Source organism: Pipistrellus kuhlii, unplaced genomic scaffold (assembly GCF_014108245.1).
Source record: "Pipistrellus kuhlii isolate mPipKuh1 unplaced genomic scaffold, mPipKuh1.p scaffold_m20_p_7, whole genome shotgun sequence".
Lineage (NCBI taxonomy): Eukaryota > Metazoa > Chordata > Mammalia > Chiroptera > Vespertilionidae > Pipistrellus > Pipistrellus kuhlii.
This window is the reverse complement of record NW_023425573.1, coordinates 17586930-17611924: the sequence shown is the minus strand read 5'-3', so window position 1 is coordinate 17611924 and position 24995 is coordinate 17586930. Positions and strand designations below refer to the sequence as shown.

Genomic DNA, 24995 nt, shown 5'->3' with positions numbered 1-24995 from the left:
CATTCAGCTGGGTTAGTAGGAGGGAGTCTTTGATGAGTCAGTCTGTGAGGAGAAATACGCATGCAGTTGTGCAGTCGGCATTAGAAAGTGCTCTAGAATTTCAGTTTGAGGGACTTGAGCATCCCCAACCCTCCCCCACACATACCCCATACACACACCAGTGGCTCCCATACTTTGGAGTCAGAGCAGGGGGTAGGGGGTGAGGTGAAGGGTGGGGGGGGGCAGGAGGATAACAAGACCCAGGGGAGAAGAGTGAAAAAAGCAGGGACGAAGGGGTTTGGATGGGGGTTCCAACAGCCAATTAAGGCTGGCAGAACGGACCCAATGGGAAAAGAAAGGGGCTCTTTGCACACTGCTCTGGACTCAGCATGTACACAAAGAGTGTATCCAGATTCACACGATATCATACATTTTTTTAGTAGTGGGCTCGGCCTTTCCAAACTTCCAGCGTTAAGTTCTGAGTTAAGGGGTAATGAGAAGATACACAGGATGGATGGGCCTCATGTGGCTCAGTTGGTTGGAGCGTCATCCTATACACCAAAAAGGTTACGGGTTCAATTCCCTGTCAGAGCACATACCAAGATTGCAGGTTTGGTACCAGGTTGGGGTACCTGTGAGAAGCAATCAATCGATGTTTCTCTCACATCAATGTTTCTTTCTCTTTCTCTCTCCTTTCCCCCTCTCTCTAAATTTGTAAACATTTTAATTTGGGATTTTAAAAAAAGATACCTAGGGTGCATCAAGGGAGCCAAAGATTTCAAGAACCAGGCTTCATGAAGGGCTACGTCAAGACCCAATGGAGGTTTGAGGGAGTCCCAAGCCCTCGTTCTTGCACCTCCTCTCTCCCTTTGTCAACTTTCAGATGCACATCTTTCCCTCACATCCCACCCAAGTTCTCAAGAAAGCCAAGATCTGACCAGCTCTGACTCTCTATGTTAAGGGGGCACCAAGCCATGATCTCTGACTCTATGAATCACCTGACCTTTAGGTAGGTCTCCATCGGTGGGTCAGAGAATGGCAGGGGAGGGGCTTCTGGCCGCCTTAGAGGTAGGCACTCTGCGTGTCTCAGTTGCCTTTATGTGTAGCAGGACAGACAACCTGATGGACATGTCAGGTCCAGCTGGCATGAGGGCCTGTTCTGTCTCCACAGTGGCTGTCAGGAGCGTGGAGACCTTTGTGTCATCCCCAAGCATCATAGCTTCCCACCGGATAGGCATCCAAATCCAGCTCCTGAACCTCAGATCTCCGGAGTCAGGTGAGGCTGAGCGACCTGAGATCCCACAATCCCGTGCTCCCAGAGACCAGATCTCCCCGCCATCCTGACCGTATCAGAGAAGCCCTAGGATGCAATGGCAAGTCATATACATAACATGCACTGGGTTCTTTATTGTCATAGAGGTGGGGCGGAGGGGAGTCCTCAGGCAGAGAAGTAGAAGGGGTGATGGCAGGGCTTGATCACCCACCAGCAGGACTCCCTCAGACGCAAGCACAGTGCTGCGTGAGAAGGTTGGGCACCGTCTCATACTTGAAAGAGTAGCCCCCGTCTGAGGTGGTGCGGACACGGAGGGACCTCATGGACCCCGGGTAAGCAGCACAGCAGGGCTGGGCCCCTGGCAGCAGAGAGGGGGGCTGGAAAGGGGTAGGGGGAACTCCGGGGACTGGCAGAGACGGGTCCGGCTGGGTAGGCAGCCCACAGCCGCCGTGACAGTAGTAGAAGATGAAGCTCGGAGGGTGTACGATCCAGTGGTCCCAGCCCAGCTCCTGGAAGGAGATGTTGAGGGCGGCTCGGTGGCAGTGGGCATGGGCGGCGGGATCCTCCGGAGGCCTCTGCAGCAGGCGCAGTGCAGCGGGCGACCAAGGCCAGGGCAGCAGGGGAGCGGAGCGCCGGGCTCTCTCTCCTCCACTGGGTGGCTTGGCCCGGGTGTGGGCCACCAAAAAGGGCGTGGTCTCGGGCCGGGCTGAGCAGGAACAGAGAGGACAGCGCAGCAGGAGTACCAGGATCGGATGGGTCAGCAGGGGGAAGGCGGAGGCGGCCAGGTGTAGCACAGCCCAGCGAGGTGGTGCCTGGCCCAGCGACACAGGCACAGCCATGGGACCCTCAGATGACAGGGCCAGCAAGTCCAGCAGGGGCCCAGAGCTGTTGGAGGCTGCTGTGCCCCGCCTGTCCCGTCCCGTGTGGAACCACAGCTGGGCCGAAGTCACCTGGCGGCTGCGTGTGTGCTGGGACGGTCGGAACATGTATGTGAAGAGGCCCTCCTCCGCCTTCTGGGCCGGCTCTCCCGCAGCTGGCTGGCCCTCGCAGCGGACACCTGCAGGAGACAGAGGGTAGAGAGAGGGCAGCCTGACTGGCAGAACCCGGGAGCCCTCCTCCTAGACAGGAGGAAAGCGGCTGCCGTTCAGGAGCCTGCCAAGCACTCCTCTGCGAGGTCTGCCAGACGCAGGGACTCTCCCCAGTCTTGGGGGAACTGACAAAGGCTCCTCCATTTGTAATTTCATCATAAAAGGATTTCAAAAATACAAGACCTTGCCGACTTCTCTCCACAGTGGTTTTGCCAGTTTATATTCCCATCAGCAAAGTGCAAGATGCCCTGCCACTCTAACTACACCAGCTCATGGACTTGTTAGTTAGACTTAATGCTTTGTTCATCCCATAGTGTGAAACGGCAACTTGAATGGTGTGTACACAGGCAATTGCTATATTACACTTTATATCTTTTTACATGTCAGAAACATTGCATGGTAAATTCTTTCGAATAAGCCCACTGTATCAAGAGGAGGAAGAGGAGAACGGCTATCGCTGAGAAGAAAGGCACGTGCTTTCTAAGAAAGGGCAGTTGGCATCCTCACCTTGACAGGCAACCAGGCTATCCTAAACAAGCACAAACCAGCACCAGCTGAGGAAGTGGCAACCGGGGCTGTACTGTTACATGGGTTATCTCATTATAAACCTTACAATAATTGACCCATTTTGCAGAAAAAGAATCTGAGGATTAGAAAGGCAAAGTGGCATTTAACTACTAAGAGGGAAGCTGGGATTCTGCCCAATCCGAAAGCCACACCTCTACTCACTGCACTGCACAAGGACTGAAAAGCAGGGAGGCAGGGTTCTCCCTAAAAGAAAGGTGGATAGATCATAGGAAAGTCCACTGAGTTAGTGCAGCGGTCGGCAAACGCATTAGTCAACAGAGCCAAATATCAATAGTACAACAATTGAAATGTCTTTTGAGAGCCAATTTTTTTTTTAACTTAAACAGTATAGGTAGGTACATTGTTATTAACTTAATTAGGCTACTCCTTCAATCGCACTGTATGTGCGTCCACACATAGTATTTTGTGGAAGAGCCACACTCAAGGGGCCAGAGCGCCACATGTAGCTTGAGAGTTTGCCAACCACTGAGTTAGCGGAACAAGGAAAGGTGAGAAGGGAACTGAAGGGAAGAAGCTGGACTAAGAGTCCCAGAAAACTCCCAACGAATCTTCCTCCTGCCTCCCTGATGTCTTCTCAAGACCCAGCTACTTGGGGTTAAAGAAACAAGGTTTGGAGCAGGGAGCAAAGACGGAGATAAGAGGAAAGTGGCAGAAAGGGTCCCACACCAGATATCTCTGTCTCAGAGACCCTCAGCCTCCCAGGCGAAAATCCCCCTAACCCTTCCTCTGAGTGGTGCCCTCAGAATACACCATCTCCCTGAATCCTGAGAGGTGGGCATCAGTACCCATTTTATAGATAGGAGGCAGAGGCTCAGGGAGGTTTAGCAATTGGCCCACGTTGCAAAGCCAGTTGAGTGGCAGGTCTGGGATTCGAACCCCGATCTGCCTACCTTCCAATCCCATGCTGTGTACCACACTGCTTCTCGGAGCCCCCAGTTCCCCATCTTCATTACCTGCCGTTGGGAAAAGGATGGCCTGGGAGACATCCTCCTCCTCAGGCTCAGAGCGCCTGCGCATGATGCCCCCCACAGCATGTCTTCGGGGCAGACGCCTGCCTCCAGGGTCCCCACCTTCACCGGTCACTGCCGGGGGCCCCAAAGCATCCAGGAACAGGCTCCTCACTTTGGCCAGGACAAGCTCCCGGTCCAGCTCTGACCCTTGGCAGCCATGCCCCCACTGCGGGGCCACCAGTAAGAAGAGCAGCAGTGGCAGCTGTAGCAACATGGCTCACCTGTCCCTGTCAATGCTGAGCCCACACCCGATCACTGCCCCTTTGTCAGGGTCTGCCCCAGGGCCTCCCACTGTCCCCTCCCCATTCCATCCCGCCCGCTTCTGCCCTTCTCACCCCAGCCTCCCCCGGGCCTTCCCACGCCCTGCAGTCTGAGTTGCCCCTGCCTGTGGCATTGAGACCTCCTCTCTGACGCAGATGTCTGTGGCCCTGAGCCTTATCTCCCACTCCCGCCAGGAATGTGGGGGAAGGTGCTGGGTAGGAGGGTTTTCACCCCAAGTGACCTGACCCACTACCACCCACACATACATCCCCTTCCCCCTTCCCCCCACACACACCCCGCTATGTGGGTCACATCCCAGACCCAGCACAGAAGAGACATCAGGCGGGACAGGAGGCTAGGAGCTGGGGTCTGCCAGATCCTAAAAGTGTTATTTGTCAGGGAGACAGTGCCCCAGCCCCTCAGACCTCCTGGGGCCCCTTTCAAACCAGCAGCTGCCGGGTCAGGCATCGGAGGAAGGGCTGAGGCTGGGGCTGGGGCTGGGGCTGTGACTGGGGCTGGAGCTGGGGCCCAGGGCTGGAGCTGGGGGTAGTGTGCGGGCAGGTGGTCCCGCCTGCTCTAAACTTAGCCTGGAGGAGCCAGTCTGGGCTTAGTCCTCCAGCTGTGTCATCAGAGAATATTTTTGGGATTGGCAGCTGCGGGCGCCTACTGACACTCCGGCCCCAGCCCAGCGGGTGGTTGGAGACCTGGCGGCTGGAGAAGGGAGGGAAGGAAGGAGGGAGGAGGGGAAAGAGGCCCAGGCTGTGGAGGGGGCTGGGAAGAGAGGCTCTCGGGAGCAGGAGGCCCAGACGCCCCTGCCGAGGCGGCTGCAGGGCTCCTCGCCGTGAAGGCAAACAGGAAGGACTGCCCCCTGAGCTCTGGGCTCCCGGCCCGGAATCTCCGCGCCGCCGAGCCACAGCCCCGGGCGAGGGTAAGGAGGCGAGCGGAGGCGGGCGGTCCGGGGAGAGGTCCACGGATCGGTCCACGGGTCGGTCCACGGATCCGCACGCCGGGCTCCCGGACGCCCCCCGCCTCCCGGGCTCCCTCCACAACTTCGGGCCTCCCCGCGTCCACCCCTCCCACCCCCCACCTCCCCGCCCTTCCCCAAGCCGCTGCGGGTCGCCTGCGGCCGCCGCGATGAAGACGGGCTCAGGCGATCAGGGCAGCCCCCCGTGCTTCCTGCGCTTCCCGCGGCCCGTGCGGGTGGTCAGCGGCGCGGAGGCCGAGCTCCAGTGCGTGGTGCTGGGGGAGCCGCCGCCCACCGTCGTGTGGGAGAAGGGCGGGCAGCCGCTGGCGGCCTCGGAGCGCCTGAGCTTCCCGGCCGACGGCGCCGAGCACGGCCTGCTGCTGACCGGCGCGCTGCCCACCGACGCGGGGGTCTACGTGTGCCGCGCCCGCAACGCGGCCGGGGAGGCCTACGCCGCGGCCGCCGTCACCGTGCTGGAGCCCCCGGGCCCCGAGCCCCAGCCCGAGCCCGCCGCGCACCCACTGCCGCCGCAGGGGGCCGGAGGAGAGGGCGCCCCGTGGTTCCTGATGGGCCCCCGGTCGCAGTGGGTGCTGCGGGGCACGGAGGTGGTGCTGGCGTGCCAGGTGGGGGGCCTGCCCGCGCCCGCGCTGCACTGGGAGAAGGACGGGATGGCCCTGGACGACGTGTGGGACGGCAGCCACTTCGCGCTGGAGCCCGGCCCCGCGGAGGGCGGCGGGGGCGTGGGCCTGGCGCTGCGCATCCGGGCGGCGCGGCTGCCGGACTCGGGGGTCTACGTGTGCCACGCGCGCAACGCGCACGGCTACGCGCGGGCAGGCGCGCTGCTGCAGGTGAGCCCGCTCCCCGAGTGCCCGCCCGAGGACCCCGACGGGGCCCCCCAGCCCGCGGTGGAGCCGCTCAAGTGCGCGCCCAAGACCTTCTGGGTGAACGAGGGCAAGCACGCCAAGTTCCGCTGCTACGTGGTGGGCAAGCCGGAGCCCGAGATCGAATGGCACCTGGAGGGCCGCCCGCTGCTCCCCGACCGCCGCCGCCTCATGTACCGCGACCGCGACGGCGGCTTCGTGCTCAAGGTGCTGTACTGCCAGGCCCAGGACCGCGGGCTCTACGTGTGCGCCGCACGCAACTCGGCCGGCCAGACGCTCAGCGCCGTGCAGCTGCATGTCAAAGGTGCGGGGGGGGGGGGGGGGGGTCCCTCCCCCCGCCGCCAGGCCCCCCAGGCCCCCCTAACTCCAGCCCCCTCCAGTGCCCTGTGCCCAGGCGACGGTGGGGAGACTGGGAGACAGGAGGCGGGGTATTAAAATCCCATTTTTTGCCCACTTCCCACCCCCTAAGGATTTGGATTTAATAGCTCTCCAAGGCATCCAGGACCTGCTTAACCAACTCCCCAGGTGATGCTGAGGCATGAAGTGGGAAACCTCCCTTGGACTTATTAACTGGGAGAGGCCTAGAACGCCTCTATTCCAGTGATTTTTCAGCCTGTTATTTTACGTCGCCTCCCCCAATGGAAATCCCATCTGGGCCCCCAATGTATTATAAGAGAGAGGAAAGGGTCATTTTCTGGCTGTATGTTTCTAAGTCCAGATGTAAACCATACGTATAGAGCCAGTCGGTGAGAACAGGGGCTGCTTTATCGAATACACACATTTAAAGTGGAGGTTGTACTCATTACGGGGTCCGGTCTCTGAGCCCTGTGGGGAAGGCCTCGTTGCAGGCCTCACATGGAGCAACTCCTGATTCACACTGAAGGTAAACTTGAGAGAGGAAAACCGCCCTGCGATTGTTAGCCACTCTTTCTTTCGACGGCTCTGCCCAGGTTTGCAAGAGGAAGGTGAAGGAGAAGAAATTTATATTTCAAAGTTGAGTCGCCAACATCAAATAAATACTCACAAATAAAACACCCCAAACTCATACTGGAAATTAAAGCTCTCCATAATAGGAATCCATTACAACTTGCAGATTTGTAAGTTATACAAATTATTATAAAAGAATAACTTTTACTAGTTATTGTCCAACTTTTTTCCTCAGAGGGGAGAAAAAACACACAAAACTTGGCAAATCTCCTGAGCCCAGCCTGGCACACATTCAAGCATGTGGCACCTGTGCCACAGGGGTGACCTCTCCGGCATGCCGCCCCACACTGGCCAGGGGAGCTAAACGCTAGCAGGACAAAAAAGCCCAGAGGGCAGGCAGAGCTTCGCACTGTCCAGCAGCAGGTGAACCCACGGGGTTGCTCCAGCATCATGCTTCCTTTTTGCAAAATGCCGTTTTGAAAATGCTCCAAGAACTTTAAAAAGAAAATGCAACTCAGAATTTGTAAGGTGCCTTTGAAGGGCCCCAGGGATCAGTTTGAAGATCACTGATGTGGTCCCTTTTCCCACTCATAGGTAAAACCCCTGGGGCCCAGGATCACTAAAATGGCCTTGCTCAGGGGGATGTGGCTAGTGGCAGGGTGAGGCAAGGAGTTAAGCCTCTGGCTTCCCCGCTGGAGGTTCTCCTGTGCTTCCACCATACCCGCTGGCTCTGGGAGAAAAGCAAACGGCATGAGCTAAGGTGGGTTTAGGTTGTTGGCGGTGCCCAGAGGAGTCCCTCTCTAGAGTCTTCCCTGATCTCTCTCCTCTCCACAGAGCCCCGACTGCGCTTCTCCAGGCCCTTGCAGGACGTGGAGGGCCGGGAGAATGGGATTGCCGTGCTGGAGTGCAAAGTACCCAACTCCCGCATCCCCACGGCCTGGTTCCGGGAGGACCAGCGGCTGCTGCCCTGCCGCAAATACGAACAGATTGAGGAGGGCACCGTCAGGCGCCTCATCATCCACAGGCTGAAGGCAGATGACGACGGCGTCTACCTGTGCGAGATGCGGGGCCGGGTGCGCACCGTGGCCAACGTGACCGTCAAAGGTCAGCTGGCCGGCGAGAGGAGGCCGAGGCTGAGACAGACGGGTGCCCTGACCCCGGGCTCATGGACCCCCGTCTGCCTCTCAGGGCCCATCCTGAAGCGGCTGCCCCGGAAGCTCGACGTACTGGAGGGCGAGAACGCCGTGCTGCTGGTGGAGACGCGAGAGGCTGGGGTGGAGGGGCACTGGAGCCGCGATGGGGAGGACCTGCCGACCACCTGCCAGAGCAGCTCCGGCCACATGCACGCCCTGGTCCTTCCGGGGGTCACTCGAGAAGATGCTGGCGAAGTCACCTTTAGCCTGGGCCACTCCCGGACCACCACGCTTCTGAGAGTCAAATGTGAGGGCGTGAAAGCCCTTGGCCAGGCTTCTCGAGGGCTGGACGGGAGAGCCAAGGCAGGAGGGTGGCCGGGTTGGACAGTGGACCTAAGGAGGAAGGGCGGTGGGAGGCTGGGGCAGGGCTCCCGTTACAAACCCTGCCTTTGTCTCAGGCGTCAAGCACAGTCCCCCGGGACCCCCGGAGCTCGCAGAGATGTTCAAGGGCCGCAAGAACGTGGTCTTGCTGACCTGGAAGCCTCCCGATCCAGCCCCTGAGACCCCCTTCATCTACCGGCTGGAGCGGCAGAAGGTGGGCTCGGAGGACTGGGTCCAGTGCTTCAGCGTGGAGAAAGCCGGGGCCGTGGAGGTGCCGGGAGACTGCATGCCCTCCGAGGGCGACTACCGCTTCCGCATCTGCTCCGTCAGCGAGCACGGCCGCAGTCCCCACGTTGTGTTCCACGGGTCTGCCCACCTCGGTGAGTCGGCCCTCCAGTCCAGACCGGGCCTGTCAGCAGTGCGATCCCACGTTATAGCCTCTCCTTCCTCCTGCAGCAATCGGTCCCGTCTGCTTAAATGCCTTCCAGCTGCAAGCCCTCTGTCACCCCTCTGGTTCTGATGGCTGCCTCTCTCCCCATCCCAGTACCCACAGCGCGCCTGGTGGCCGGTCTGAAGGATGTGCAGGTATACGACGGGGAAGATGCTGTTTTCTCCCTCACTCTCTCCACCATCATCCAGGGCACCTGGTTCCTTAACGGGGAAGAGCTCCAGAGCACCGAGCCGGAGGGCCAGGTGGAGCCTGGAGCCCTGCGGTACTGTGTGGAGCACAGCGGCCCGCAGCACCGACTCACCCTGCATGCCGTCAAGCACCGGGATAGCGGAGCGCTGGTCGGCTTCAGCTGCCCGGGAGTGCAGGACTCGGCTGCACTCACTATCCAAGGTTGGTGTTGGCAGGGACCTGGGTGGCCGGGACACAAGTCCTGCTGACAGAATGAAGCAGATGCTGTTCCAACTTCTCACATCTGGACCAGGAGAGGAAGGAGCACCCATGGTGGGCTCAGATGGAAGGTTCTGGTCCAGAAGGCTGGCTGTAACCCACACACAACATACAGGGCCCCCTTGTTTATTTATCAGCATCACATCCTAATTCTTTGGAGCGCTTTATGGTTTACAGAGCTCGGTCATGTTTGTCATCTCAGACACATAGACCCTGGCCCCTAGGCCCTACCTTCCTGCCCTCTCATGTAATCGCTAACTGTCATGGCTTGTTCCTATGTGCCAGGCACAGTCCTAATCACTTTACATATATTAACACAGCACTCTCACCAGCTACAGAAGGTAGGTTCTTCTGTCATCCCATTTTGTAGATGAGGAAACTGAGGCATGGAGTGGTAAAGTGACTTGACCAAAGAAAGTCACAGATCTAATGAGTGCGGCGGTGCTAGATTACGAACCCAGGCATTCCGGCTCCAGAATCATACTCTGTCACTTGTGGAGACAGAGGAAAAGAGGGAATGAGGAAGACAGTTGATGGGGGTCTAAAAGTTCAGGGAGCACACTGGCATTTGCCATCTCACCATTACTGGAGATGTCACACCAATCAAGGAATTCCTCAACACGCAACACAGGCCTTGAGGTAGTCGGCTTCCAGCATCCCGGGAAGACGGCAAACTAAGAAATAACTAGCAGCCGGAGCAGCATTTCCAAATGCGACCCAGGATCACCAACGTCAGAGTCATCTGAGGCTGGGTTATGATGCAGATTCCCTGGCCCTTCTATGACTGGGGAGGGGGCGTCTAAGAATCTGCATTTTAGCAGGATCCCTAGGAATCCTTACACTAAAACCACTGCTTTTAGAATTGGTGGATAAGCCCAAACGTGTTCTTTAAGACCAACAAGTGTGTGAACAGCAGTGTTCTCAGCCCCCTACACTGAGTGCATGCACCCGAGGGAAGGCGTGCTTATCCCAGGCAGAGCACGACAAGGGCTTGCATGCGACCAGCGCCTGCAAGTGACCAAGTTTCTCCTTATACAGAAAGCCCGGTGCACATCCTGAGCCCCCAGGACAAGGTGTCGTTGACCTTCACGACCTTGGAGCAGGTGGTTCTGACATGTGAGCTCTCCCGGGTGGACTTCCCGGCGAGCTGGTACAAAGATGGGCAGAAGGTGGAAGAGAGTGAGTCGCTGGTGGTGAAGATGGATGGACGCAAACACCGTCTGATCCTGCCTGCTGCCGAGGTCCGGGACAGCGGCGAGTTTGAGTGCAGAACGGAAGGGGCCTCGGCCTTCTTCAGCATCACCGTCCGAGGTCAGGAGCCATGGCAGCTGGGTTCCTCTAGCTGAGGCTGATTCTGGGGGCCATGCAAGCCCTGTCTCCTGTCTGCCTGCTTTGGGGGAAGGGGTGGTTCCTTCCAGGGTGGTCCTGGTGGGCCAGAGGACGTGTTTTCAAATCACATACACCAGCACGCTTGCCCACTACATACCCTCTGTGGGGGTAGGGGGTGGGAAACTAAGTTCCGCTAAGGCAAGGAGAGTGGGAGCTAATGTTTTTGGGGCATTTACTAGTCAAGGTACACACTTCATTTACTCTTCACAGCTAGGTGAGAGGCAATACACCTGGTTTGCAGATGAAGATATCGAAGCTCAGAGAGGTTATTTGCCAATTATCACACAGCTAGCAAACACCCTGCTGGGTTCACACACAGGACAGCTTATCCCTCTGTCCCAGGCAGCAGGGTCAAAAGGAAGTATTAAGTGCAGTGGTCCAGTGGTTCTCAGAGCTGGTCCCTGTTCTGGCTGCTTCAGAACTGTCCTGGAGCTTGTTACAATGCCTGTGCTCAGGCCCCCAGACCGCTAGAGCCAGACACGCAGGGCAGAGCCTGCCGAACCACTTACCCAGCTCATCTTCACTTTGAGTAGAAATCCTATTGCAACTGCAAGGGTGTCTGCATGCACCCCATGACAGGGAACTCACTACCTGTGGAGAGAAGCTGTCCCACGGTGGGCCCCTAGGTCCGTGGTCAGCTACTGCGGCTCACGAGCCACATGCGGCTCTTTGGCCCCTTGAGTGTGGCTCTTCCACAAAATACCACAGCCTGGGCCAGTCTAGTTAGAAGAAGTTTAAGTTTTAAAAATTGTGGCTCTCAAAAGAAATTTCAATCGTTGTACTGTTGATATTTGGCTCTGTTGACTAATGAGTTTGCCGACCACTGCCCTAGGTCATTCCCACCTCCTGCCCGAACCAGGGCCAGTGCCCTGAGGCTTCTTTTCAAAGCAGAAGCAAGCCTGGGCCCACACAGCCTGTGATAGAGGCCTCCTCTCAGCCTAGACAAAGGCTCTCGGTGCCTCCTCTCTCCATGTCCCCACCCAGTGGTGACTTCTGGGCACTCACATAGCATGCTGGTGTCACATGATCTTTACCCTCATGTCATTACCCCCAAACCCTCTGCACAGCATGGCCTTAACCTCCCCAGTGTCCTCCAGAGAGAAGACTTGCGGTCAAGCAGCCAGTATGAATTCGCATCTCTAACTGAGGGGGGGATCCGTTGGGGGGTACTGCGTGACCCTGTCTCTCTCCAGACCCCCCAGTGCACATCCTGGACCCTCGGGAGCACGTGTTCGTGCACGCCATAACCTCTGAGTGTGTCATGCTGACCTGTGAGGTGGACCGAGAGGACGCCCCTGTGCACTGGTACAAGGACGGGCAGGAGGTGGAGGACAGCGACCTCATGGTGCTGGAGAACGAGGGACCCCATCGCCGCCTGCTGCTGCCCGTGGCCCAGCCCTCGGACGGGGGCGAGTTTCAGTGCGTCGCTGGAGACGAGCGTGCCTACTTCACCGTGAACATCACAGGTGGGGGTCCAGGCAGGGCCACGGGACAGGGGAAGGTGTTCCCCACCCCTTCCTTCCTCCTTCAGCTGATCCCATGCCTACCCATGGTCTGCCCCTCGAGGTTCAGTCATTGCAGGAAACTGGTTGTCCCAATACACTGGTCACAGGTGCATGAATCACAGGGAAGCCCTGCCTTTACCAGTCTCCTGAAAACCCCTCTGAAGAGAACTTGAGGGGAGACAGTGGTACCATAGGGCAGGTGGGCACTAGAGGGGTCAGGAGATCTGGGTACTTCAGGAGACCCCAGCTCCTCTCCCCAGTCCCACCCTTCCCGGAGAATGTGGAGCTTCCTACGGCTGAGGCTGCTGTCGAGCCCTTGATGTGATTGGTGACTGTTCTGCCTCCAGTTATGAGCGTGAACGGTTGTGAGACCCTGTCTGTGGGGGGGAGGAGGGGCGATGGTTCCATTTGTGGCACACTTTGCAGGGGTAGGGAACAGGCATGGATCAGGCAGGGCAGCAGAACCCATCAACCCCAGCCCCTGACATCCGGCCACACGGCCCCTGTCCCCCAGATGTCTCCTCGTGGATCGTGTACCCCAGCGGCAAGGTGTACGTGGCGGCCGTGCGCCTGGAGCGTGTGGTGCTGACCTGTGAGCTGTGCCGGCCCTGGGCCGAGGTGCGCTGGACCAAGGATGGCGAGGAGGTGGTGGAGAGTCCCGCGCTGCTCCTGCAGAAGGAGGACACCATCCGCCGCCTGGTGCTGCCTGCTGTCCAGCTCGAGGACTCGGGCGAGTACTTGTGTGAAATAGATGACGAGTCAGCCTCCTTCACCGTCACTGTCACAGGTGTGGACCCACCCCAGCTGCCCGGGGTCACCAGAGGATAGTCCCGAGCCCTTGGAGAAGCTGGCCACATCGCCCCTAGCTAGCACACTAGAGGGGGGGGTGGGGTGGGGGGGGACTGTGGGTGCATGTACCAGAGCTCCCTGCTCGGAAGAACTGAGGGTCTGTGTTTGAGTGATCAGGTCCTCCCCACACACACACACACACCCTCCCGCCCTATGCCCAAGGCCAGGAAGGAATAGCTGTGGTTCACAGACTAATTTACTGAGCACTTTGTGTGCCAGATTGGGTTAAGGGCGGTGGGTAACTGTATGCAATGCAGACCCCTCCCATTCTCAGAGCTGCCATTCTAGCTGGGGCGGTCCCTGTGAACCAGGGGACACAAACGGGCAGTCCCTAGCAGCCCGTGCAGCCCACAGATGTGTTTTTGTTTGGCCTGCAGAATCTTACCAAAGTCAGGACAGTCCAAATAACAACCCGGAGGTATGCGTCCTCTTGAAAAGGCCGAAGACCCGGCGGCTCTGGTCCCGCTTTCCCCCATGGCGACGAGCAGCTGGCGCTGAGTAGCAGCTGCCCCCATAACTGGGGCCCGCTTTCCTGCCCCACCCTCCCGCTCCTCCCCAGACTACTTCAATAAACATGCAAATAAATGTACAGCGACCCCTTGTGACAAGTGCTATGAGGGACACGAGGGCAGAGGGCCCTAGAGAGCAGGGCAGGCGAGTCAGGAAGGGCCTCGGAGAGTCACCGTGCTTCCCGGGGCTGCGCTCTGGATGCTCAGCAGCTCTCAGGCCAACACGCCACTTCTCTCCAGGAGCTCACCATAAAGGGTTTTAGAATGTGGGGTTGTCAGGTGTCCTGATAGGGAGCAGAGGGAGCCCAAGGCCTGGGTCTATTAACCAGGCTGGCAGCAGGAAGTGCTTTTGAAACGGATTCCTGGGGTAGGGGCTGAGTTCTCTGAGAGGGAGTCGGGGTTTGGGCCTGAAGGTGAGGGAGAATATCCAAAGTGAGAAGAGCATAGGATGACTGTGGAAGTGCTGGGAGTCATTCGGTGCTGGGAGCTTTGGAATGCAGCCCAGCACCAGTCCGGTGTGGAGGTGTGGGGGTGTGGGAGTGTGGGAGTGTTGGGGAATGCAAGGCCTAGGCATCTCTGGGTGGTGCAGAAGAACCCCCGTAGATACACTAGAGTGACCATCCCGCTGTTGGCACAATCTTGCCTCTCCCCTGCTCTGCCCTGGGAACAATGCCTCAACCTGGACTGAGCAGCTTAGCGACCCTCACTCCCTGCACCCAAATAGACACAATCACGCCCACAAAGTCAGAGAAGCCTTTGCACATCTGTCCTGTAGTGAGTCCCTTCAAACTCACCTGCCCTAAGCCCTGGACCTATATACACACGTGCCAGCCCACATTTGGCCTCCCCACGAAGCACCAGATTTGAATAAGGAAATTCACACACCACCACCTCAGTGTGTGTGTGGGGGGGGGGGGGTATTAAGTCTGATACCAAGCTGAGGTCCCACAGCTGTGCAGGCACCCCAGCCCCATCGCTCCACCCAGTCCTCACTCCACTACCCCTACACCCTCCCTCACCCCTCAGGCAGCCACAGTCTGCAATCAGCTGGCCTTGGCGGGGCCCAGAGAACCCGCCTGCATCCTCTAGACTAGGGGTGTCGAACTCAATCAGAGAAGGGGCCAAAATCTAAAATCCAGCCTAAATCGCGGGCCGAATGGTTTACTGAACAGTCATAAACTGTCATTGTGATGGAAACGCAGCGGAGTGCAGTGATGACAGCGCGGTGCGGGCCACATTGCAAGGCCTGGCGGGACGGATTTGGCCCGCGGGCCTTGTGTTTGACACATGTGCTCTAGACTCAGGAGGAGCTCAGTTAGGAAGGTAGTCTGCCGAAGGAGAGGGCTGAGTGGGTGCCGATGGGCACCTCTGCCCATGCTCACACCCCTGCAGAAAGACCGGGAAGCTAGCAGTTCCCCAGCCCAGCCACAAGGGGGCCAAGTGCCAAAGAAGCACTAACGTGTCCTGTAGACAAGATTCTGGGAGACCCCCAGGGTGCCCAGGGAATGTGAGCAGGCCCTGGCTCAGTCCATTGTCCGATTCAATGCTGACATACTTTTCTCTCTGTGGAGGAGCAACAACCTCTCAACAGTTGGAGATGAACTCCCAGGATCGGCATTGAACATCCCTAGGGAACTCTCAGACAGCTGTTGGCAACCCATGCACAGATGCAAAAATCATTAGTGTTCCTGCAAGCCTTGGCTCAGAATCCCTACCACTGGCTGCAGAGTCTGAGTTCCCTTTAACAGGTGGTGGTTCTTCCTCCTACCTTAGAGTAGGTGTAGCCAGCTGGGACCTTAAGGAAGTTGCTTAATCACTCTGTGCCTCAGTTTCCTCATCTGGGAAACTGGGATTAAACAATACCTACCTCTTAGGACTGGGTAAAGTGCTTAGGAACCTCAGAAAGCAGTATATAAGTATTTGCTATTACAGATCCATGATCCCTTATCCACAGTCTCAAAATCCAAAAATCTCTCAAGACCCAAAGGCTTTTTGTAAGTTTGGTATTCAGAGTCATTTTAGTAAAACTTGAGCTTAATTGCTATGAAGCTATTTGTACTCCTTAATTATTCTGCTTAGCGTGAGTACATCTATATGTTAACACCGAAGAAACGTTCATGTGATTGATTATGAGGGTGCCCCGTGGGGGCTGAAGGAGTGGGTAGATGAGAGGTGATAAATGCATCACTTCTGCAACCTGGAACATGCTGGATCCTGTCACACCTCTGGCCCCAGGGATTTCAGAAAACAAATTGTGGACCTACGATTCCTGGTTATTATCCTCATTACTCATCATCGTGGGCGACAGGGACTTCACGCTGCCAGATGGCTCCAGGACAGCTGGCAATGAGTTTGCAATGGCCTGTGGTTGCCCTCCCTCTGCAGAGCCCCCCGTACGCATCCTACACCCCCGGGATGAGGTGACCTTGACCGCCGTGAGCTTGGAGTGTGTAGTGCTCATGTGTGAGCTGTCGCGGGAGGACGCCCTGGTGCGCTGGTACAAGGATGGGCTGGAGGTGGAGGAGAGCGAGGCCCTGGTGCTAGAGAGCGACGGGCCCTGCCGCCGCCTGGTGCTGCCGGCTGCCCAGCCTGAGGACGGGGGCGAGTTCGTGTGTGATGCAGGAGACGACTCAGCCTTCTTCACCGTCACTGTCACAGGTGGGAAGTTTTGGGGGCACCCCGGAGAGCTAGAAAAGCAGGAGGCCGAGGGACAGACATCCAAACCCCTGACTTCCTATACCTTAGGCCTTCCTTCTGGCCCCACACAGCCTTTGCCTTCTCCAGCCTCCTTATTCTCAGCCAACAGAGAGCCCCAGATGACTCAAATCAGGTCGGAACAGTGACCGGGGACCTGGTCAAGAGAGTCTAGCGATCGGTACTCACCCATTCATTTTTTCAACCAGTACTTATTGAGCAACTGCTATGTGCTCAGCACTGTTCTCGACGCTGATGGACACAGTAATGAACCAGTAAGAGAAAGCCTCCTGTCTTCATGGAGCACGCATTCTAAATGAGGGTGGGCAGACAACAAATAACTAAAATAGATGTTTTTTCCCCATGGTATATGTGCATCAGAGGCAAAGCAGGAGCAGTGGATAGAAAGTGGGTGTGACATCGGAAGGGTATGCATGGGGGTCAGACAGATCTGGGCTACCTCTTTTTTTTTAAATATATTTTATTGATTTTTTACAGAGAGGAAGGAGAGAGAGAGAGGGTTAGAAACATCGATGAGAGTCATCGATCAGCTGCCTCCTGCATGCCCCCTACTGGGGATGCACCCGCAACCAAGATACATGCCCTTGACCGGATTCAAACCCGGGACCCTTCAGTCCGCAGGCCGATGCTCTGTCCACTGAGCCAGACCGGTTTTGGCTGGGCTACCTCTTTCTGTCCATGAGACCTTGGATGAGTCCCTTTCCTCCAAAGAGGCCTCAGGTCCTCATCTGTAAAGTGAAGCCAGAAGCAATGCCCCCTGGAGGGTGTCAGGAGTAGCGGGGAAACGAACTGCCGTGTGCTTATCACAGCGCTGGCACACAGTAGGTGCAGATGATGATAGCCGGTAGCGTTCCCAAGAGCTGCGCCGTGAAGGGAGAAGCTAGCAGACGAGGCGGAGCCCACATGTGCCTCTCTCTGTCCCCCACCAGCACCGCCGGAGAGGATTGTGCGGCCCGCCGCCCGCTCCCTGGACCTGCAGTTTGGGGCTCCGGGGCGCGTGGAGCTGCGCTGCGAGGTGGCGCCCGCTGGGTCCCAGGTGCGCTGGTACAAGGATGGGCTGGAAGTAGAAGCTTCGGACGCCCTGCAGCTGGGTGCCGAGGGGCCCGCCCGCACCCTGACCCTGCCCCACGCCCAGCCCGAGGATGCTGGGGAGTACGTGTGTGAGACCCGTGATGAAGCTGTCACCTTCAACATCAGCCTGGCTGGTGGGTGCCTCCAGCCGGCTCGGGTGGGACAGGTGGACGCAAGCCCAAGCTGACCCCTCCTCTCTCTGTCCCAGAGCCCCCAGTCCAGTTCCTTGCTCCAGAGGCGGACCCCGGGCCTCTCTGCGTGGCTCCCGGGGAGCCGGTGGTGCTGAGCTGTGAGCTGTCCCGGGCTGGCGCCCTCGTCTGCTGGAGGCACAACGGGAGGCCGGTGCAGGCCGAGGAGGGCGTGGAGCTCCACGCCGAGGGCCCCCGCCGCGTCCTCTGCATCCGGGCTGCGGAGCCAGCCCACGCCGGCCTCTACACCTGCCAGTGCGGGGAGGCCCCGGGCGCCCCCAGCCTCAGCTTCACTGTCCAAGTGGCTGGTGAGTACGGCCTGGCCAAGAACCCACGCGTTTCCCCGCTCCGCTAACACGCCTTGTCCCCTCCTGGACCTTTCCCCATCTTGCCTCCACGGCGCTCCATATAGCCCTTGAGCCACTTCCTCCCAGTGATCCAAAGCTCTGTCCCCACAGAGCCCCCCGTGCGGGTGGTGACCCCAGAAGCGGCCCAGACAAGAGTCCGCAGCACCCCCGGCAGGGACCTGGAGCTGGTGGTGCACCTCTCCGGGCCCGGGGGCGCTGTGCGCTGGTACAAGGACGGGGAGCGCCTGGCGAGCCAGGGGCGGGTGCAGCTGGAGCAGGCCGGGGCGAGGCACACCCTGCGGGTGCGGGGCACACAGAGCAGAGATGCTGGGGAGTACCTATGCGATGCTCCCCATGACAGCCGCATCTTCCTCGTCAGTGTGGAAGGTAATGCACCCTCACACCCTCTGGTCCCCGGCTCCCTGGGGTCCACACCTGTCACCATGCTGGGATACACACACACCCCCCTCACTGCCGCTGGCTCCAACCAATTCATGCACAGCTGTTCCTTGGCACGGGGCTCAGAGCCCCCTTGTCTAGGAACTCTCAAACAGGAGGAGGCTTAGCCCAGTGGATAAACGCGGGGGCTCCGGAGCGACCCACCCAGGTTCCAATCTGGATTCAATCTGGATTCTGCTCCCCAGTAGCTGCGTAACTTCTCTGAGTCCCAGCTCTGAAGTGTGTGTGTGTGTGTGTGTGTGTGTGGGGGGGGGGGGGGGTGCTTGTCTTATAGGGCTATTGTGACAGCTAAATGAAATGAGTAGGGTTCATGGTAAGTGATTTATTGTCATTAGGGAGCCAGAGCGGCGGGGTACCAGGCAGGATGGAGAGGCGTTGGCCTAAAGAGGCATCATCTATCTAGTCCTTTGGGACATCCCTGTGGCTGGCACACAGCAGGTCTCAGGAAAGGTCCTTTCAATACATGTGGGGGTGAGGCCTCTACCCTCTCGAGGGAATGCAAAGGGGGGAGGGAGAGAGACCCAGCCCGCCTCCCTGTCCAACCGCCCCCCACCAGAACCGCCGCCGGTGAAGCTGGTCTCAGAGCTGACTCCACTCACCGTCCACGAGGGCGACGACGCCACGTTCCGGTGCGAAGTCTCCCCGCCAGACGCCGACGTCACCTGGCTGCGCAACGGGGCTGTTGTCACTCCAGGGCCGGGGCTAGAGATGGCCCAGAGCGGCGCGGCCCGCACCCTGACCGTGCGAGGCTGCCAGCTGAAGGACGCAGGGACCGTGACTGCCCAAGCAGGGGGCACAGCAACAAGCGCCCGGCTCCACATTCGAGGTTTGGTCCCGATGGGGGACGCGGAGGTCTTGTTCCCTTACCTATCCTCCTTGCCCCACCCAGCAGCCTTGCCCTTGTGCTCAGGGAGAAGCCAGCGAGATGGAACAGGGGGTTCACCTCGAAGCACGCCCAGGCACCATGGCCCCCTCCCCCTTTCTCCCCAGAAACCGAGCTGCTGTTCCTTCGGCGGCTGCAGGACATGCGGGTGGAGGAAGGCCAGGACGTGTGCCTGGAAGTGGAGACGGGCCGAGTGGGTGCAGCAGGGGCTGTGCGCTGGGTTCGAGGTGGGGAGCCCCTACCCCAGGACTCTCGCCTGTCTGTGGCCCAGGATGGCCACATCTACCGCCTCCTCATCCACGGCGTTGTACTGGCTGACCAAGGCACCTACGGCTGCGAGAGCCACCACGATCGCACCCTGGCCAGGCTCAGCGTGAGGCGTGAGTGCCCTGTCCTCTCCTAACGAATTGCCCACCGTATGGCATGGCCTTTCCCGGCTCGCCCAGGGCCCCTCAGCCTCCCACCAAAGTGATCCTTGCCTCTGAGGCCAGTAGACCCGGCTGACCTCCAGGACAGTGACCTGAAGTGACCTGCTGGAAGCATGACTATTATTTTTCTCAAGTTTTCTTTTTACCTTAGAAGTCCATGCGGATTTTGCATTCCACATCATATGTCCAAGTTGGCTTTGCTATAAACATAAATGTCATCCTCCAGAAAGACTAGCGGTGTTTATCCTTTAGTCACCAGCCCCAGGATACGCGGGCCCATTTCAGAAGCAGGAATGGCCAGCAAATAGCAACCCCCACCCCTCAGTCTGGAGCCCTCTGTGAATTGTGTGACTTCATGCAAAGTACTTAATCTCCCTGAGCCAAGTCTTAAAAATGAGGCTGATTCCTGCTTCAAGAGTCTTTGGGAATATTCAATGAGATAACATGAAAAATGCCCACAAAAACCTTGGTAAATGGTTCTTGTTGGTGATACATATTATTTTCTAATTTATTTCATTCATTTAATCACACACACACACACCAAAAAAACCCATATCTCAATGCTATTCACCTTGGAGAATTGGAGAAACTAAGGCCCAGAGAGGTCAAGCAGTTTGTCAAAGGTCACACAGTACACAGCTATGTGGCAGAGCTAGGGTCCAATCTTGGTATGTCTGACTCAGAATTCTGTGATTCTTCTGAGTGAGGGTCACAGCACCCCTCGCCCATACTCCTCAGCCTTCTAACCACACCTCATCCCCTTCTCCTAACTCCAATAAGCTCCTCTCTCCCCCTAAGTCTGGTGGACTGCGCTCCCTTCTTCCTGCATGCTGGTTCTGAGCTCCACTGGATAGGCCCTTCGTAGGGTGGGTGTTAGGGGTGGTACAGGTAGGGCCAAAGGGTGTGTGAGACCCCCAAAACCCATGCCCAGAGCTGGAGCACTCATCCTCCTTCTCTCCCCATCTCCCCCCACCAGCAAGGCAGCTAAGGGTGCTGCGGCCTCTGGAGGATGTGACCGTCATCGAGGGGGGCAGCGCCACCTTCCAGCTGGAGCTGTCCCAGGAGGGCGTGACGGGGGAGTGGGCCCGGGGCGGAGTCCGGCTGCACCCGGGGCCCCAGTGCCACATTCACACGGAGGGCCGCACGCACCGCCTGGCACTCAGTGGCTTGGGCCTGGCCGACTCAGGCTGCATCTCCTTCACGGCAGACGCCCTGCGCTGCGCAGCCAGACTCACTGTGAGAGGTGCGGCCTCGGCGACACTGCTGCCTGCTGACCAGCCTGGGTGTGACTCTGCTGATCCCACTACCTGTGTGGCCCCCACTGACCATGGCCCAGTGTGCCCCACACTGACCTCTCTGCCGGCGTGTGGCTCCACTGGCCCTCCAGTCCCTGCAAACCACTGACTGGGCCCCTGTGAGCCCATTAACCCCTGTATCTCCACTGTGGTATGTCAGTCTGGTCCCTATTGTCTGCCTGTGCTGACCGTGGCCCCACTCACCACACTGAGTGTGACCCCACTGACCACACCTGCCTGCTGTTCCCCTGTCTACCTGAGTGTGCCCTTCTGACCACCCAAATCCCAGTGACCCTCTGTCTGTGTCCCCCATGTTTGCTGCTAGCCCAGTGTATTCCCCCACTGACCACACCTGTGGGTCTCCCCATTGCTACTCTGAATACATTGTACCCCCATTGTCCAGGGTCTCCTGTTCATCACAGACCATGTCTGTCTGTGGGTAACTCCACTGGCATCTCTGCTCTGATTCCCCCCGTGTCCCTCTAGCACCAGCATGTCCCACACTGACCACCTTAAAGTGTGACCACCAGCTGGCTTCTCCTGCCCCGTTAACCCTTGTAACTCCACTGTGACCTCCACCAACCAGCATCGTCCTAACACATCCCCACTGGTGATCTCCACTGCTCACCTTGCCTCAATGTGTCCACCACTAACCCTTTGTGCCCTTGTGTGTTCTCCTTGTCCCTGGGAGCCGGGCCCTCATCCTGTCCTCACCCTGTTCCCTCTGCACTGTCCTCCTCTTCCCATCCCAGAGGCCCCAGTGACCTTTGTGCAGGTGCCACAGGACCTAGAGGTGACCGAGGGCGACACAGCTACATTCGAGTGCGAGCTTTCCCAGGCCTTGGCAGATGTTACCTGGGAGAAGGTCAGAGCCCAGCCCCAGCCCAGCCCCCCTGGGCGTCACAATAATAATAATGCCCCAAACTAATACTGAGTGGGTGTGCCCGCCACTGTGCTCAGATGTGCTGTACATTTAATCCTTTAATCTGCACAGCGCTTTCAGGTAGGTCTTATTATCTCCATGTTGTCTCCAAGGAGACTGGGGCTCTGTGGGGTGAAGTATTGCCCAGGGGAAGACAAAGGGGGCAGAGCCCATATTTGAATCCAGGTTTGTCTAATTCCAGAATCCGAGCTCATGGCCGATGTGGTTGGTACATGACCCTGGGCTTCCTGCGCCTGTGGAGTCCCTTCTCAACCTAATGTCCCCTAAAGGGCGACACCTTCCCAACGAGGCTCCTAGCTCAGCTCACAAGACTAACATAAACACGCCTGGAAACCGCTTGGTTGGCATCACCAAAGGGCGCCACCGCCTCCCAGGGCCGCGGTCGCCAGTGCCCAGCTGAGTTCATCGGGACCCTCTGCTCCCCCCCACCCCCCAGGACGGGCGCCCGGTCGTCCCCAGCCCCCGGCTCAGGCTCCAGGCCCTCGGCGCGCGGCGCCTTCTCCAGCTGCGGCGCTGCGGCTCCTCGGATGCTGGCACCTACAGCTGCGTGGCGGGAGCGGCCCGCGCGGGCCCCGTGCGCCTGGCCGTGCGCGGTGGGTACGGGGTGCTGCTGGGGCCGGGCACTGAGGTGGGCACGGGGGCTGCAGGCAAGCCTTTTCGGGGAATGACTCGGGGGTACTCCCCGGCGAGGGGCGGGGCAGGGTGGGCACCACCCTCCGCCCAGCCCCGCCTCACGCCCCCGGCTCCGCCCCAGAGCGCGTGGTGTCCGTGCTCTCCGAGCTCCGGCCGGTGAGGGCCCGCGAAGGCGACGGCGCTACGTTCGAGTGCACCGTCTCCGAGGCCGAGACCACCGGCAGCTGGAAGCTCGGGGGCCGCCCGCTGAGGCCCGGAGGCCGCATCCGCATCCGACAGGAAGGTCTGGCCGTCCTGCTACCCCGGCTCCTCGCTGCCCCGCCCCCGGCTCGCATAGACCCCGCCCATTTTGATTAGCCCCGCCTCCATCTAGAACGGGCCCCGCCCACATGCCTAAACCGTCCGCCTGTCTCTCTTCGAGCCCCGGAGCCTGAGCCCCCCTCGGCCCCGGCCCGCTCCTCCGCCCCCTCCGCACCCCAGTTCCGCCCATCCTAGCGCTCGTCTGTCGCGTCCGAATCGACCCGGCGACCTACTCCCGCCCCACCACCCTCACCCCCCCCATCCCTTCCCAGAGGTGGCTGCGGCCTCGCTAGCGCCCCCTTCCTCCTCAGGGAGGAAACACATGCTGGTGCTCAGTGAGCTGCGCGCGGAGGACGCCGGCGAGGTCCGCTTCCAGGCGGGACCCGCCCAGTCCGCAGCTGAGCTGGAGGTGGAGGGTAAGCCACTGCCGCGGGGGCGGCCTGGAGTGGGCAGCACCTTCCCTGGGGCTGGCAAGCTGGCGGCTTGTCCTAGGGACGCTGCCTCCCCCTACCTCCCTTATCTCGAGGGCTTTCCCGGGGCGGGTCACAGAGGGCAGCGGGAGGAGGAGGCTTTGGGTGGAGGGTACAGAGGAATGGGCCCGTGGCACTGAGATCTGAGACCAGGAGCAGAGGCCGTGCGGGGGGTGGAGGGAAGAGGCGTTTCTCTTCCTGGGGATTCCTGCGTGTCCCTCTTAACTTAAGCCCTCGCCCTCCACCCCCAGCACTGCCTCTCCAGATGTGCCGCCGCCCGCCTCGCGAGAAGACGGTTCTGGCGGGCCGCCGGGCGGTCCTGGAGGTGACTGTGTCGCGCTCCGGGGGGCACGTGTGCTGGTTGCGGGAGGGGGTCGCGCTGTGCCCGGGAGACAAGTATGAGCTGCGCAGCCACGGCCCCACCCACAGCCTGGTCATCCGTGACGTGCGACCTGAGGATCAGGGCACCTATTGCTGCCAGGCCGGCCAAGACAGCGCCCACACGCGGCTGCTGGTAGAGGGTGAGTGAAGCTGACTTGGGCAGGAGGGCCGGCCAGGCAAAAGTGGTAACCTGGGAGCTGGTGGGCTGAGACACAGCCACCGCAGGTTTTTCAGGGCCTGGGATAGCCAGTTGGTCCTGGGGTGTATTGAAGGCAGGGATCTGTTAGGCTGAGGAGAGGAAGGAGTTGTGTTCTCCACGGGAACCACTGGGTTCAGGGCAGCTGTTGCCACCTTTCTACATCACCCCTTCCTGTCCAGTACTCCCCTCACTTCCTCCTGCCACTGGACCATGTTTGTCTCACCTGAATACCCCATCTGTACCCAAGTTCTTATCCTCCCAATTACCGGCTCCCCTCCCGGTTTGTGACCCCCACAGGCCCCTCACCCCCTCCTGTTCTCTGCTGGCTGCTGCCCATCTCAGTGAGTTCAACATCAGCCTGAGCAGAGGGCTCCTGAGCTAGTCCCATTTCTTTCCTCCTCCCACATAGGAGATGCCCCACTCTCTACCCAAATTCCTGCATTCCCTTCAGGTGTCTTGCCCCACCCCTATCCAGCCCCCACTTTCCTGCAGCAAGACAGCCCTGACAGAGGCACGAGAAAGGGTGGGGCAGAGGATGAGGGCCACTCCTCCTATGTGGGTGCCCAGGTTCTGGCAGGGAGGATGGTGGTACCCACTTTCTCCCCAGCCCCACGCAGAGTTATTCCTCTGCAGGTAGCTAGAAGGACTGAACCAGGCCAGGCGGGTGCCCTCGGACAGCTTGGAAGGCGCATGCCCTAACCCTGGACAGGGATGGGAGGCAGGGGAACCAGAGGTGTTGAAAAACAATAAAAGTGGTGTGGCCCTTTTCCTTGGCTCTCTGTATGATGAAGGAGGGCAGAACTGGCTGGAGGACCCTGTGGAGTGAGTGACACAGGGGACCAAGAACTACAGTGCTGCTAAGTTGGCCCATGGATGTGCCAGCCACCGAAGATCACTACTCTTGGCAGAAGCCACAGTTTGGCACATTTATAAAAGATGTAAAACAGGGTGGGGCGGAGGGAGACAGAAGCATGAGGTGTCCAGGATGGCAATGACAGACACCAGACATGCATCGTGCATTTAAGCCCCCTGAGCCCCAGGTCCCCTT

General features: G+C 59.0%; 2 protein-coding genes across 6 annotated transcripts; one reads left to right on the top strand and one right to left on the bottom strand.

Annotated features, from left to right (window-relative positions):
• Positions 1-1370: 1370 nt before the first annotated feature.
• Positions 1371-4231, bottom strand: INHA (inhibin subunit alpha). The gene is made up of 2 exons (XM_036422149.2): positions 3882-4231; positions 1371-2309 (listed from the first exon to the last, which is right to left on the bottom strand). Exons 1-2 carry the CDS (start codon positions 4150-4152, stop codon positions 1477-1479), a joined length of 1104 nt encoding a protein of 367 aa, XP_036278042.1. The 5' UTR covers positions 4153-4231; the 3' UTR covers positions 1371-1476.
• A 681-nt stretch (positions 4232-4912) lies between these two features.
• OBSL1 (obscurin like cytoskeletal adaptor 1) lies at positions 4913-24714 on the top strand. 5 transcript variants are annotated; one of them, XM_036421766.2, is made up of 21 exons: positions 4913-6348; positions 7806-8075; positions 8160-8411; positions 8563-8865; positions 9030-9326; positions 10422-10694; positions 11966-12238; positions 12792-13064; positions 16021-16293; positions 17280-17555; positions 17630-17917; positions 18068-18343; positions 18972-19241; positions 19406-19678; positions 20703-20969; positions 21774-21886; positions 22401-22557; positions 22719-22880; positions 23209-23313; positions 23619-23888; positions 24581-24714. In XM_036421766.2, the coding sequence occupies exons 1-21, from the start codon at positions 5334-5336 to the stop codon at positions 24586-24588; spliced, it is 5694 nt and encodes a 1897-aa protein (XP_036277659.1). In that variant the 5' UTR covers positions 4913-5333; the 3' UTR covers positions 24589-24714. The 5 variants fall into 5 exon arrangements, with proteins under 5 accessions (XP_036277659.1, XP_036277662.1, XP_036277661.1 ...); XM_036421768.2 differs by lacking the exon at positions 18068-18343 and having other exon boundaries at positions 4914-6348; XM_036421769.2 differs by lacking the exons at positions 18068-18343; positions 24581-24714 and having other exon boundaries at positions 23619-23896.
• Positions 24715-24995: the final 281 nt, after the last annotated feature.